Below are 15,521 nucleotides of genomic sequence, written 5' to 3'. Positions count from 1 at the left end.
GTTATGTGATGGTTTGTCCCAGGAAAGGTGTTATGTGATGGTTTGTCCCAGGAAAGGTGTTATGTGATGGTCTGTCCCAGGAAAGGTGTTATGTGATGGTCTGTCCCAGGAAAGGTGTTATGTGATGGTTTGTCCCAGGAAAGGTGTTATGTGATGGTTTGTCCCAGGAAAGGTGTTATGTGATGGTTTGTCCCAGGAAAGGCGTTATGTGATGGTCTGTACGAGGAAAGGCGTTATGTGATGGTTTGTCAGGGAAAGGTGTTATGTGATGGTCTGTCCCAGGAATGGTGTTATGTGATGGTTTGTCAGGGAAAGGTGTTATGTGATGGTTTGTCCCAGGAAAGGCGTTATGTGATGGTCTGTCCGAGGAGAGGCGTTATGTGATGGTCTGTGGCTGTGAAGTAACAGGATGTTAACCTGTACTTTCTCTCTGTTCATTCAGACACAAGATCCTAAGCATGCTGGGTAAAAACCCTCCCTTCACCAAAGCAGCCGAGTCTCCACTCTGCAACGAGGCTCTGGTCGACCAGCTGTGGAAACTCATGAACTCAGGTGAGACCTTAGTGCATCTTAATTAAATGGCACCCTATTCCCTATATAGTGCACTACTGTTGACCAGAGCCCTATGGGACCCTATTCCCTATATAGTGCACTACGTTTGACCAGAGTCCACATAAAGCTTCCACGTAGGGCTCTGGACCAAAAGTAGTGTACTATGTAGCAAATAGGGTGCCATTTTAAGATCAGACATAACTATCAAACCTGATGAGACGCAAAGACTCCCAGGCCTGGCTAGTCAAACCCCCAACCTGGGGCTGGTGTGATATCCACTCAGGCCTGGCTAGTCAAACCCCCAACCTGGGGCTGGTGTGATATCCACTCAGGCCTGGCTAGTCAAACCCCCAACCTGGGGCTGGTGTGATATCCACTCAGGCCTGACTAGTCAAACCCCCACCTGGGGCTGGTGTGATATCCACTCAGGCCTGGCTAGTCAAACCCCCACCTGGGGCTAGTGTGACATCCACTCGGGGCTGGTGTGATAGCTACTCAGGCCTGGCTAGTCAAACCCCCACCTGGGGCTGGTGTGATATCCACACAGGCCTGACTAGTCAAACCCCCACCTGGGGCTGGTGTGATATCCACTCAGGCCTGACTAGTCAAACCCCCAACCTGGGGCTGGTGTGATATCCACTCAGGCCTGACTAGTCAAACCCCCACCTGGGGCTGGTGTGATATCCACTCAGGCCTGACTAGTCAAACCCCCCACCTGGGGCTGGTGTGATATCCACTCAGGCCTGACTAGTCAAACCCCCACCTGGGGCTGGTGTGATATCCACTCAGGCCTGACTGGGGCTGGTGTGATATCCACTCAGGCCTGACTAGTCAAACCCCCACCTGGGGCTGGTGTGATATCCACTCAGGCCTGGTTAGTCAAACCCCCACCTGGGGCTGGTGTGATATCCACTCAGGCCTGACTAGTCAAACCCCCCACCTGGGGCTGGTGTGATATCCACTCAGGCCTGGCTAGTCAAACCCCCACCTGGGGCTGGTGTGATATCCACTCAGGCCTGACTGGGGCTGGTGTGATATCCACTCAGGCCTGGCTAGTCAAACCCCCACCTGGGGCTGGTGTGACATCCACTCAGGCCTGACTAGTCAAACCCCCACCTGGGGCTGGTGTGATATCCACTCAGGCCTGGCTAGTCAAACCCCCACCTGGGGCTGGTGTGATATCCACTCAGGCCTGGTTAGTCAAACCCCCACCTGGGGCTGGTGTGATATCCACTCAGGCCTGGTTAGTCAAACCCCCACCTGGGGCTGGTGTGATATCCACTCAGGCCTGGCTAGTCAAACCCCCACCTGGGGCTGGTGTGATATCCACTCAGGCCTGACTAGTCAAACCCCCACCTGGGGCTGGTGTGATATCCACTCAGGCCTGGCTAGTCAAACCCCCAACCTGGGGCTGGTGTGATATCCACTCAGGCCTGACTAGTCAAACCCCCAACCTGGGGCTGGTGTGATATCCACTCAGGCCTGACTAGTCAAACCCCCACCTGGGGCTGGTGTGATATCCACTCAGGCCTGACTAGTCAAACCCCCACCTGGGGCTGGTGTGATATCCACTCAGGCCTGACTAGTCAAACCCCCACCTGGGGCTGGTGTGATATCCACTCAGGCCTGGCTAGTCAAACCCCCACCTGGAATGATATCCAGCCAGAGACGGAGTTACTGCCCGGAGACGGAGTTACTGCCCGGAGACGGAGTTACTGCCCGGAGACGGAGTTACTGCCCGGAGACGGAGTTACTGCCCGGAGACGGAGTTACTGCCCGGAGACGGAGTTACTGCCCGGAGACGGAGTTACTGCCCGGAGACGGAGTTACTGCCCGGAGACGGAGTTACTGCCCGGAGACGGAGTTACTGCCCGGAGACGGAGTTACTGCCCGGAGACGGAGTTACTGCCCGGAGACGGAGTTACTGCCCGGAGACGGAGTTACTGCCCGGAGACGGAGTTACTGCCCGGAGACGGAGTTACTGCCCGGAGACGGAGTTACTGCCCGGAGACGGAGTTACTGCCCGGAGACGGAGTTACTGCCCGGAGACGGAGTTACTGCCCGGAGACGGAGCTACTGCTCACAAATCAAATCCGTATGTGTAATTAGCTAACCTCAACAGTTATTAATCAATGTTTGTGATGGTAGAGTTGCACAACCGTCTAATTTGGGGTGGCAGGTATCCTAGTGGTTAGAGTGTAGGGACGGCAGGTAGTCTAGTGGTTAGAGTGTAGGGGCGGCAGGTAGTCTAGTGGTTAGAGTGTAGGGGCGGCAGGTAGCCTAGTGGTTAGAGTGTAGGGACGGCAGGTAGCCTAGTGGTTAGAGTGTAGGGGCGGCAGGTAGCCTAGTGGTTAGAGTGTAGGGACGGCAGGTAGCCTAGTGGTTAGAGTGTAGGGACGGCAGGTAGCCTAGTGGTTAGAGTGTAGGGACGGCAGGTAGCCTAGTGGTTAGAGTGTAGGGGCGGCAGGTAGCCTAGTGGTTAGAGTGTAGGGGCGGCAGGTAGCCTAGTGGTTAGAGTGTAGGGACGGCAGGTATCCTAGTGGTTAGAGTGTAGGGGCAGGCAGGTATCCTAGTGGTTAGAGTGTAGGGGCAGGCAGGTAACCTAGTGGTTAGAGTGTAGGGACGGCAGGTAGACTAGTGGTTAGAGTGTAGGGGCGGCAGGTAGCCTAGTGGTTAGAGTGTAGGGGCAGGCAGGTAGACTAGTGGTTAGAGTGTAGGGGCAGGCAGGTAGACTAGTGGTTAGAGTGTAGGGGCGGCAGGTAGCCTAGTGGTTAGAGTGTAGGGGCAGGCAGGTAGCCTAGTGGTTAGAGTGTAGGGGCAGGCAGGTAGACTAGTGGTTAGAGTGTAGGGGCGGCAGGTAGCCTAGTGGTTAGAGTGTAGGGACGGCAGGTAGCCTAGTGGTTAGAGTGTGGGGGCGGCAGGTAACCTAGTGGTTAGAGTGTGGGGGCGGCAGGTAGCCTAGTGGTTAGAGTGTGGGGGCGGCAGGTAGCCTAGTGGTTAGAGTGTAGGGGCGGCAGGTAACCTAGTGGTTAGAGTGTAGGGGCGGCAGGTAACCTAGTGGTTAGAGTGGAGGGACGGCAGGTAACCTAGTGGTTAGAGTGGAGGGACGGCAGGTAACCTAGTGGTTAGAGTGGAGGGACGGCAGGTAACCTAGTGGTTAGAGTGGAGGGACGGCAGGTAGCCTAGTGGTTAGAGTGTAGGGACGGCAGGTAACCTAGTGGTTAGAGTGTAGGGACGGCAGGTAGTTTAGTGGTTAGAGTGTAGGGACGGCAGGTAGTTTAGTGGTTAGAGTGTAGGGACGGCAGGTAGACTAGTGGTTAGAGTGTAGGGGCGGCAGGTAGCCTAGTGGTTAGAGTGTAGGGACGGCAGGTAACCTAGTGGTTAGAGTGTAGGGACGGCAGGTAGCCTAGTGGTTAGAGTGTAGGGGCGGCAGGTAGCCTAGTGGTTAGAGTGTAGGGGCGGCAGGTAGTCTAGTGGTTAGAGCGTTGGGCCAGTAACCGAAAGGTTCTAGATCGAATCCCCGAGCTGACAAGGTAAAAATCTGTCGTTCTGCCCCTGAACAAGGCAGTTAACCCACTGTTCCTAGGCCGTCATTGTAAATAAGAATTTATTCTTAACTGACTTGCCTAGTTAAATAAAAGGTTAAATAAAAATAAAAAATTCGATGTTTGCACTTTAACCTCATAGTCTCGTAGTCATTGTATCATTTCAAATCCAAAGTGCTGGAATACAGAGCTAAAACCAGAATATGTGTCACTGTGCCAATACTTTTGGACGTCCCTGTATTACATTATGTTTATGGTCCTAACTTCAACTGTCTGTCTGACCCATTATTCCACTACAATAACAAACTATGAGCAAATGTTCAGCGTGACTTTACATGGACATCCCCCAGCAGGCTTATATAAACCTTGTTTCAAAAGGTGCCAAACGTTGTGAAATGTCTTTTCAAAGACAGAGACGTTTTCTCTTAACAGTCTTAAAACATCTGTTTCTCTCCCAGGGAAGAGAAGGATCACGTTGTATCATGTTTCTAGGGTTTGTCCATGTCCTGAGGGATATAGGGACCTGCAGGGACGGGCCTCAATAGGGGTGTGTCCCAAATGGCGTCCAATCTTCAAATATACAGTGTGCTACTTGTGACCAGGCCTCTGTGTAGTGCACTATATAGGGAATGGGGTGTATTTTGGGATGTAGACCATGTCTTGAGGAGTTTGGGGGGGGGGGGCTCCTGGCACGGGCTACAGTTACAATGAGGTCCAACACAGGTGAGAGCGCCTCAGAGAACACTAGGGGGCCTGGAAACGCAGTGTTGCCTGAGACAGACAGACAGACAGACAGACAGACAATGAACTTATTATGTGTTGTTGCATCAAACCAGTTTGAGCGGTAAACTGCCCTCTTCCCAACAGAAATCAGTTATTTGAAAGACTTGGCACCTTTTTTGAAACGAGGTGGATATTTTACTGGACTGCTGGGGGGGGGGAGATGTGATCTGAGGAGGCGGAGCACTTGGTCTGTTTTTTTATTGTCGCGTTCTATTTCATATGTTTTGAATGTACTTCTGTGGTTGGTTGTGACTGTTGGCAGGGGAACGCCGTTCTCGTTTCCAACCCCGTTTATGACTCGCAGTCATAAACTGTTCCATAATCTGCCGTTTGTGTTATTATTCCCAGCACCATAACGTCAGTGATTACATTCACACCACTGTTATTATCACCTGGCTTGGAAAACAACTGACGAGGTCTTGCAAGGATCTGTTATGTTAAATTTAAACCAGTTAATACCAGTTAATCTCTATTTGATCAGATGTTATGTACATGATAACACGAACTATGACTGGAAACTGAATAAGCTACTGTAGTTTTATGCACAATGTGCATTTCTAGTTTTCTCAAAGCTTTTCTAAGACAAAGTAAGACCCTATTCCTAAACCGCTTCCTGTGTTTTTATGGATTTAACTTGACACGGTATCAGTGATTCCATTCATACCAATGGATTTAACTTGACACGGTGTCAGTGATTCCATTCATACCAATGGATTTAACTTGACACGGTGTCAGGGATTCCATTCATACCAATGGATTTAACTTGACACGGTGTCAGTGATTCCATTCATACCAATGGATTTAACTTGACACGGTATCAGTGATTCCATTCATACCAATGGATTTAACTTGACACGGTGTCAGTGATTCCATTCATACCAATGGATTTAACTTGACACGGTATCAGTGATTCCATTCATACCAATGGATTTAACTTGACACGGTATCAGTGATTCCATTCATACCAATGGTATTACTATCACTGGCTTGGTTTAGAAAACAATTGTGAAACTTTACAATAATCTGAACATTACTTTTGTCCAGCTGTAAAGTTGAATGAAGCTGTAAAGTTGAATGAAGCTGTAAAGTTGAATGAAGCTGTAAAGTTGAATGAAGCTGTAAAGTTGAATGAAGCTGTAAAGTTGAATGAAGCTGTAAAGTTGAATGAAGCTGTAAAGTTGAAGAAGCTGTAAAGTTGAAGTTGTAAAGTTGAATGAAGCTGTAAAGTTGAATGAAGCTGTAAAGTTGAAGCTGTAAAGTTGAATGAAGCTGTAAAGTTGGATGTGTTCAGACCCTGTCATGTCACTGTCCCCCAGGTACGTCTCACGACTGGCGGTTGCGGTGTGACGCTGTGAATCTGTACTACACTCTGTTTGGTCTGACGCGTCCCTCCTGCCTGCCCCTGCCCGAGCTGGGCCTGGTACTCAACCTCAAGGAGAAGAAGGCCGTCCTCAACCCCACTATCAAGCCTGAACAGGGACCAGACACCACAGAGATGACTGGCAACACCATGGGCGTTCATATCCCTGTCATGGGCTTCACTAGCAGTGTAACAAGAAAATAAAAAAAATACTAATGATTTAACCTTTTTAATATAATTAATATATTTTAGTGGGGACTTGGGCCTTATTGTGTCTTATTAAATCTTCACCTAAAATCTTTTCTGTCAACCTCATCTGAGTTTTGTTATAGCACTAATTTCCCTTTCTCCCCCCATCTCTTCACTCCCTCCCTCTCTCTCCCCCTCCCCTCTCTAGCTGGATGAGGGCCTGATCACCATGGAGACAGTGTCCAGCGTGTCTATGTCCAGTGGCGTGGCCCCGCCCCCTCAGGGTCTGAAGAGGAAGTTGGACAGTGTAGTTGGCCCGCTGGGCTCGTCCCCACCGGAGCCAGGCCAGGTACTGCAGGAAGAGGACAGCAGTAAAAAATTCAAGATCAGAGTAAGGATCTCGAGCGCCGTGGGGAGGCGCTTTTACTTGTCTGGGCTTTCACTACGGGCTTTACCCAATAGTGTGTGTGTCTGCGTGTGCGTGTCCATGTGTTGGTGTGTGTGTGTGCGTGTCCATGTGTTAGTGTGTGTGTGTGTGTGTGTGTGCGTGTCCATGTGTTAGTGTGTGTGTGTGAACCATTTCAGGCTCTGTGGACTCTGTGTCTGGATTAATCTTTCCTTTAAAGTGATACAGTCCAACTGGCGCAGTCAACAGTCGGAACTGGGCGCAGTCAACAGTCGGAACTGGCGCAGTCAACAGTCGGAACTGGGCGCAGTCAACAGTCGGAACTGGCGCAGTCAACAGTCGGAACTGGGCGCAGTCAACAGTCGGAACTGGGCGCAGTCAACAGTCGGAACTGGGCGCAGTCAACAGTCGGAACTGGGCGCAGTCAACAGTCGGAACTGGGCGCAGTCAACAGTCGGAACTGGGCGCAGTCAACAGTCGGAACTGGGCGCAGTCAACAGTCGGAACTGGGCGCAGTCAACAGTCGGAACTGGGCGCAGTCAACAGTCGGAACTGGGCGCAGTCAACAGTCGGAACTGGGGCAGTCAACAGTCGGAACTGGGCGCAGTCAACAGTCGGAACTGGGCGCAGTCAACAGTCGGAACTGGGCGCAGTCAACAGTCGGAACTGGGCGCAGTCAGTGGCGCAGTCAATGGTTATGACTGATGATGATGATGGTGATTCAGTTCAACACCGTGGAGGAAGATGAGATCAGATGGTTATGACTGATGATGATGATGATGATTCAGTTTAACACCATGGAGGAAGATCAGATCAGATGGTTATGACTGATGATGATTCAGTTCAACACCATGGAGGAAGATGAGATCAGATGGTTATAACTGATGATGATGATGATGATTCAGTTTAACACCATGGAGGAAGATCAGATCAGATGGTTATAACTGATGATGATGATGTTTTTGTTTCAGTTTAACACCATGGAGGAAGATGAGATTGACATGGAGAGTCCCCATGACAGCCAGGCGTTCATCCACCACCACCTCAACATCCTGGAGAGGCCGTCCACACCAGGTCAGCACCCCGTCAAACATCCTGCTCATACTGCTTCACAACTGGGCTTCATTCATGCTTTCAGACAATCTTTTTTTGAAGAACACGATGCACTTCTAGCTGATTGGCTGGTTCAGTACGTTAAATCTGTCTCTTCCTGTCTCCTCTCCCCTCCTCAGGTAAGGAACCTCCAGCCGTGGACCAGGCCGTCCTCTCCCTGCCTGTCACCCCCTTACCTTCTTCCTTCAGCAAAGAGTCCACCTCTTCCTCCAAACACAGCGGCCATCACCACCACCACCACGAGCACAAGAAGAAGAAGAAGAAGAAGCACAAACATAAACACAAACACAAACATGAGAGTAAAGACAAGGAGAGGGACTCCCATGCCTTCAGTAACAGCCCTGCTAGTGGACGCTCCGTGAGGTCACCATCCATGTCTGACTAGAACACAGCGCTGCCTCCTGGTTGGTCCTTCAGTAACAGCCCTGCTAGTGGACGCTCCGTGAGGTCACCATCCATGTCTGACTAGAACACAGCGCTGCCTCCTGGTTGGTCCTTCAGTAACAACCCTGCTAGTGGACGCTCCGTGAGGTCACCATCCATGTCTGACTAGAACACAGCGCTGCCTCCTGGTTGGTCCAGAGCTGTGAAGCATCACCCTCAAGACTCCAACTGTCAGTGGTTCAACTCCTCTGAATAAACCTTCCTGGTTTGCTGCATGTCAACTAGCCTGGAATCCACACTAAATATTCCTGTTTCACTGTTTGAATCGGAGCAATGTTTAGTTTGGATTTGTAAAATGTGTGGATCAGTGTGGATCCACGGCTGGCCCTGCAGTCAGTGTAGGTCGAGGGGGGGAATGTAGCCTAACCGGCATTCTGTGACGTCTTCATTAACCACACGGAGAGGCAGACCTGTGGGCCTCTCCAGAAGGGAGCCTTTTGGTTTTAAAAGCATCCCAGTCTCCAATCACCTTAACCACACACATACACACACACTTCTGTCTGTCTCCTACCATCATCAACAACATTTTCAGTTAGTGGCTGTCCTCACAAGGGAACCTCTTCAGCCTGTTGAACCCGGTCTCACAGACTGCCTCTAGTCTTTCCCCGGGTTTTATTACGTTGCCCCGGACATTGAATTACAGGTTTACTTTAACACTGCAATTAAACTAAGAGGGGAAATTCCACTCTCATTCAGAGACCCGATCAATGCAAAGGTGGTAGAATCAAGAATGAGATGTTTCTAAACGTTTAGGATGTAGAATTTATAGTCAAATATAAATTGTCTCTAATTAGGCTGACCTGCAGTAGACCATGACTTTGCGTTCTAAACCGCACCCTATTCGTTGTATAGTACACTACGTTTGACCAGGGCCCATACGGCTCTGGTCAAAAGTAGTGCACTTTATTGGGAATAGGGTGCCATGACTAATAGCCTCATTGCTGCCCTGTATGACATCACCATACTGAAGAGTCTTTGGGTTGTTCCATACCTGTTTCTATTGCATTCATATGGCACTGTTTCTACCCAGGCATGTTTTAACTGTTTGTTTTTACTGTTAAGTCATTAGATTGTGTCCTTCTTGTCCCTCACCCAATCAGTAACTAGATTGTGGATGGTCTCCTTGTCCCTCACCCAATCAGTAACTAGATTGTGGGTGGTCTCCTTGTCCCTGACCCAATCAGTAAGTGTTCTTTATATTCATTATGTACTGCAGTTGTGTTGGAACCTTTTCTTCCCGGTTGGACATGACTACATCATAAAGACGTTAGAAAATAAAGCTTCTGAAGGCAAGAATGTGTGTTTTTATTCATGGAAATTTTCTTCAATAACGCTCAATATATAATAGCAATTACACTTTGAAATGTTGTATACCAAGAATGTAATAACCAAGAGCATAAACTTAGAATAATTGCACCCACCACAAAAGGCAGATGGACATTTATCAGAGGATAATGTAGATGGGATCTGGCTGTGTAGCTGTGGTCTTGAGTGTCCTTGTTCTACCCAGTAACGACTACCTCACTGCCCGGCCCAGTAACGACTACCTCACTGCCCGGCCCAGTAACGACTACCTCACTGCCCGGCCCAGTAACGACTACCTCACTGCCTGGCCCAGTAACGACTACCTCACTGCCCGACCCAGTAACGACTACCTCACTGCCCCGCCCAGTAACGACTACCTCACTGCCCGGCCCAGTAACGACTACCTCACTGCCCCGCCCAGTAACGACTACCTCACTGCCCGGCCCAGTAACGACTACCTCACTGCCCGGCCCAGTAACGACTACCTCACTGCCCCGCCCAGTAACGACTACCTCACTGCCCCGCCCAGTAACGACTACCTCACTGCCCGGCCCAGTAACGACTACCTCACTGCCCGGCCCAGTAACGACTACCTCACTGCCCGGCCCAGTAACGACTACCTCACTGCCCGGCCCAGTAACGACTACCTCACTGCCCGGCCCAGTAACGTCTACCTCACTGCCCGGCCCAGTAACGTCTACCTCACTGCCCGGCCCAGTAACGACTACCTCACTGCCCGGCCCAGTAACGACTACCTCACTGCCGGCCCAGTAACGACTACCTCACTGCCCGGCCCAGTAACGACTACCTCACTGCCCGGCCCAGTAACGACTACCTCACTGCCCGGCCCAGTAACGACTACCTCACTGCCCGGCCCAGTAACGACTACCTCACTACCGGCCCAGTAACGACTACGTCACTGCCCAGCCCAGTAACGACTACCTCACTGCCTGCCCAGTAACGACTACCTCACTGCCCGGCCCAGTAACGACTACCTCACTGCCCGGCCCAGTAACGACTACCTCACTGCCCGGCCCAGTAACGACTACCTCACTGCCCGACCCAGTAACGACTACCTCACTGCCCCGCCCAGTAACGACTACCTCACTGCCCGGCCCAGTAACGACTACCTCACTGCCCCGCCCAGTAACGACTACCTCACTGCCCCGCCCAGTAACGACTACCTCACTGCCCGGCCCAGTAACGACTACCTCACTGCCCGGCCCAGTAACGACTACCTCACTGCCCCGCCCAGTAACGACTACCTCACTGCCCCGCCCAGTAACGACTACCTCACTGCCCGGCCCAGTAACGACTACCTCACTGCCCGGCCCAGTATCGACTACCTCACTGCCCGGCCCAGTAACGACTACCTCACTGCCCGGCCCAGTAACGACTACCTCACTGCCCGGCCCAGTAACGACTACCTCACTGCCCGGCCCAGTAACGACTACCTCACTGCCCGGCCCAGTAACGACTACCTCACTGCCCGGCCCAGTAACGACTACCTCACTGCCCGGCCCAGTAACGACTACCTCACTGCCCGGCCCAGTAACGACTACCTCACTGCCCGGCCCAGTAACGACTACCTCACTGCCCGGCCCAGTAACGTCTACCTCACTGCCCGGCCCAGTAACGACTACCTCACTGCCGGCCCAGTAACGACTACCTCACTGCCCGGCCCAGTAACGTCTACCTCACTGCCCGGCCCAGTAACGTCTACCTCACTGCCCGGCCCAGTAACGACTACCTCACTGCCCGGCCCAGTAACGACTACCTCACTGCCGGCCCAGTAACGACTACCTCACTGCCCGGCCCAGTAACGACTACCTCACTGCCCGGCCCAGTAACGACTACCTCACTGCCCGGCCCAGTAACGACTACCTCACTGCCCGGCCCAGTAACGACTACCTCACTACCGGCCCAGTAACGACTACGTCACTGCCCGGCCCAGTAACGACTACCTCACTGCCCGGCCCAGTAACGACTACGTCACTGCCCGGCCCAGTAACGACTACCTCACTGCCCGGCCCAGTAACGACTACCTCACTGCCGGCCCAGTAACGACTACCTCACTGCCCGGCCCAGTAACGACTACCTCACTGCCGGCCCAGTAACGACTACCTCACTGCCCGGCCCAGTAACGACTACCTCACTGCCCGGCCCAGTAACGACTACCTCACTGCCCGGCCCAGTAACGACTACCTCACTGCCCGGCCCAGTAACGACTACCTCACTGCCCGGCCCAGTAACGACTACCTCACTGCCCGGCCCAGTAACGACTACCTCACTGCCCGACCCAGTAACGACTACCTCACTGCCCCGCCCAGTAACGACTACCTCACTGCCCGGCCCAGTAACGACTACCTCACTGCCGGCCCAGTAACGACTACCTCACTGCCCGCCCAGTAACGACTACCTCACTACCCGGCCCAGTAACGACTACCTCACTACCCGGCCCAGTAACGACTACCTCACTGCCGGCCCAGTAACGACTACCTCACTGCCCGGCCCAGTAACGACTACCTCACTGCCCGGCCCAGTAACGACTACCTCACTACCGGCCCAGTAACGACTACGTCACTGCCCGGCCCAGTAACGACTACCTCACTGCCCGGCCCAGTAACGACTACCTCACTACCGGCCCAGTAACGACTACCTCACTGCCCGGCCCAGTAACGACTACCTCACTGCCCGGCCCAGTAACGACTACCTCACTGCCGGCCCAGTAACGACTACCTCACTGCCCGGCCCAGTAACGACTACCTCACTGCCCGGCCCAGTAACGACTACCTCACTGCCCGGCCCAGTAACGACTACCTCACTGCCCGGCCCAGTAACGACTACCTCACTGCCCGGCCCAGTAACGACTACCTCACTGCCGGCCCAGTAACGACTACCTCTGCAGGCCCAGTAACGACTACCTCACTGCCCGGCCCAGTAACGACTACCTCACTGCCCGACCCAGTAACGACTACCTCACTGCCCCGCCCAGTAACGACTACCTCACTGCCCGGCCCAGTAACGACTACCTCACTGCCGGCCCAGTAACGACTACCTCACTGCCCGCCCAGTAACGACTACCTCACTACCCGGCCCAGTAACGACTACCTCACTACCCGGCCCAGTAACGACTACCTCACTGCCGGCCCAGTAACGACTACCTCACTGCCCGGCCCAGTAACGACTACCTCACTGCCCGGCCCAGTAACGACTACCTCACTACCGGCCCAGTAACGACTACGTCACTGCCCGGCCCAGTAACGACTACCTCACTGCCCGGCCCAGTAACGACTACCTCACTACCGGCCCAGTAACGACTACCTCACTGCCCGGCCCAGTAACGACTACCTCACTGCCCGGCCCAGTAACGACTACCTCACTGCCGGCCCAGTAACGACTACCTCACTGCCCGGCCCAGTAACGACTACCTCACTGCCCGGCCCAGTAACGACTACCTCACTGCCCGGCCCAGTAACGACTACCTCACTGCCCGGCCCAGTAACGACTACCTCACTGCCCGGCCCAGTAACGACTACCTCACTGCCGGCCCAGTAACGACTACCTCTGCAGGCCCAGTAACGACTACCTCACTGCCCGGCCCAGTAACGACTACCTCACTACCCGGCCCAGTAACGACTACCTCACTACCCGGCCCAGTAACGACTACCTCACTGCCCGGCCCAGTAACGTCTACCTCACTGCCCGGCCCAGTAACGACTACCTCACTACCGGCCCAGTAACGACTACCTCACTGCCCGGCCCAGTAACGACTACCTCACTGCCCGGCCCAGTAACGACTACCTCACTACCGGCCCAGTAACGACTACCTCACTGCCCGGCCCAGTAACGACTACCTCACTGCCCGGCCCAGTAACGACTACCTCACTGCCCGGCCCAGTAACGACTACCTCACTGCCCGGCCCAGTAACGACTACCTCACTGCCCGGCCCAGTAACGACTACCTCACTGCCCGGCCCAGTAACGACTACCTCACTGCCCGACCCAGTAACGACTACCTCACTGCCCGACCCAGTAACGACTACCTCACTGCCCGGCCCAGTAACGACTACCTCACTGCCCGGCCCAGTAACGACTACCTCACTGCCCGGCCCAGTAACGACTACCTCACTACCGGCCCAGTAACGACTACGTCACTGCCCGGCCCAGTAACGACTACCTCACTGCCCGGCCCAGTAACGACTACCTCACTACCGGCCCAGTAACGACTACCTCACTGCCCGGCCCAGTAACGACTACCTCACTGCCCGGCCCAGTAACGACTACCTCACTGCCCGGCCCAGTAACGACTACCTCACTGCCCGGCCCAGTAACGACTACCTCACTGCCCGGCCCAGTAACGACTACCTCACTGCCCGGCCCAGTAACGACTACCTCACTGCCCGGCCCAGTAACGACTACCTCACTGCCCGGCCCAGTAACGACTACCTCACTGCCCGGCCCAGTAACGACTACCTCACTGCCCGGCCCAGTAACGACTACCTCACTGCCGGCCCAGTAACGACTACCTCTGCAGGCCCAGTAACGACTACCTCACTGCCCGGCCCAGTAACGACTACCTCACTACCCGGCCCAGTAACGACTACCTCACTGCCCGGCCCAGTAACGACTACCTCACTGCCTGCCCAGTAACGACTACCTCACTGCCCGGCCCAGTAACGACTACCTCACTGCCTGCCCAGTAACGACTACCTCACTGCCCGGCCCAGTAACGACTACCTCACTACCCGGCCCAGTAACGACTACCTCACTGCCCGGCCCAGTAACGACTACCTCACTGCCCGGCCCAGTAACGACTACCTCACTGCCCGGCCCAGTAACGACTACCTCACTGCCTGCCCAGTAACGACTACCTCACTGCCCGGCCCAGTAACGACTACCTCACTGCCTGCCCAGTAACGACTACCTCACTGCCCGGCCCAGTAACGACTACCTCACTGCCCGGCCCAGTAACGACTACCTCACTGCCCGGCCCAGTAACGACTACCTCACTGCCCGGCCCAGTAACGACTACCTCACTGCCCGGCCCAGTAACGACTACCTCACTGCCCGGCCCAGTAACGACTACCTCACTGCCAGGCCCAGTAACGACTACCTCACTGCCGGCCCAGTAACGACTACCTCTGCAGGCCCAGTAACGACTACCTCACTGCCCGGCCCAGTAACGACTACCTCACTGCCCGGCCCAGTAACGACTACCTCACTGCCCGGCCCAGTAACGACTACCTCACTGCCCGGCCCAGTAACGACTACCTCACTGCCCGGCCCAGTAACGACTACCTCACTGCCCGGCCCAGTAACGACTACCTCACTGCCGGCCCAGTAACGACTACCTCTGCAGGCCCAGTAACGACTACCTCACTGCCCGGCCCAGTAACGACTACCTCACTGCCCGGCCCAGTAACGACTACCTCACTGCCCGGCCCAGTAACGACTACCTCTGCAGGCCCAGTAACGACTACCTCACTGCCCGGCCCAGTAACGACTACCTCACTGCCGGCCCAGTAACGACTACCTCAGTGCCCGACCCAGTAACGACTACCTCACTACCGGCCCAGTAACGACTACCTCACTGCCGGCCCAGTAACGACTACCTCACTGCCGGCCCAGTAACGACTACCTCACTGCCCGACCCAGTAACGACTACCTCACTGCCGGCCCAGTAACGACTACCTCACTGCCCGGCCCAGTAACAACTTTCAGTGCTCTGGTTCTTGACCTGATCTCCTCACATGTTCCTATTGGTGAGTTTCTTGTCATGTTTGCTCTGTTTCCATTTGAACTCAGTAATCGTATTCTTGTC

General features: G+C 54.0%; 1 protein-coding gene across 2 annotated transcripts in view; it reads left to right on the top strand.

Annotated features, from left to right (window-relative positions):
- taf2 (TAF2 RNA polymerase II, TATA box binding protein (TBP)-associated factor) overlaps window positions 1–9,688 on the top strand; it is a 46,427-nt gene extending 36,739 nt beyond the window's left edge. Inside the window, exons 23-27 of one of the 2 annotated variants that reach the window (XM_071395775.1) lie at window positions 443–552; window positions 6,197–6,429; window positions 6,638–6,820; window positions 7,807–7,909; window positions 8,068–9,688. In XM_071395775.1, coding sequence (XP_071251876.1) covers window positions 443–552; window positions 6,197–6,429; window positions 6,638–6,820; window positions 7,807–7,909; window positions 8,068–8,333 — 895 coding nt within the window. In that variant the 3' untranslated portion in view covers window positions 8,334–9,688. Of the gene's footprint in view, window positions 1–442; window positions 553–6,196; window positions 6,430–6,637; window positions 6,821–7,623; window positions 7,781–7,806; window positions 7,910–8,067 lie in introns of those variants that run through there. The other variant, XM_071395776.1, reaches the window with a different exon arrangement.
- Window positions 9,689–15,521: the final 5,833 nt, after the last annotated feature.

The sequence above is a fragment of the Salvelinus alpinus genome, chromosome 4 (genome assembly GCF_045679555.1).
Source record: "Salvelinus alpinus chromosome 4, SLU_Salpinus.1, whole genome shotgun sequence".
NCBI lineage: Eukaryota > Metazoa > Chordata > Actinopteri > Salmoniformes > Salmonidae > Salvelinus > Salvelinus alpinus.
This window is presented reverse-complemented; position numbering and strand designations above follow the sequence as displayed.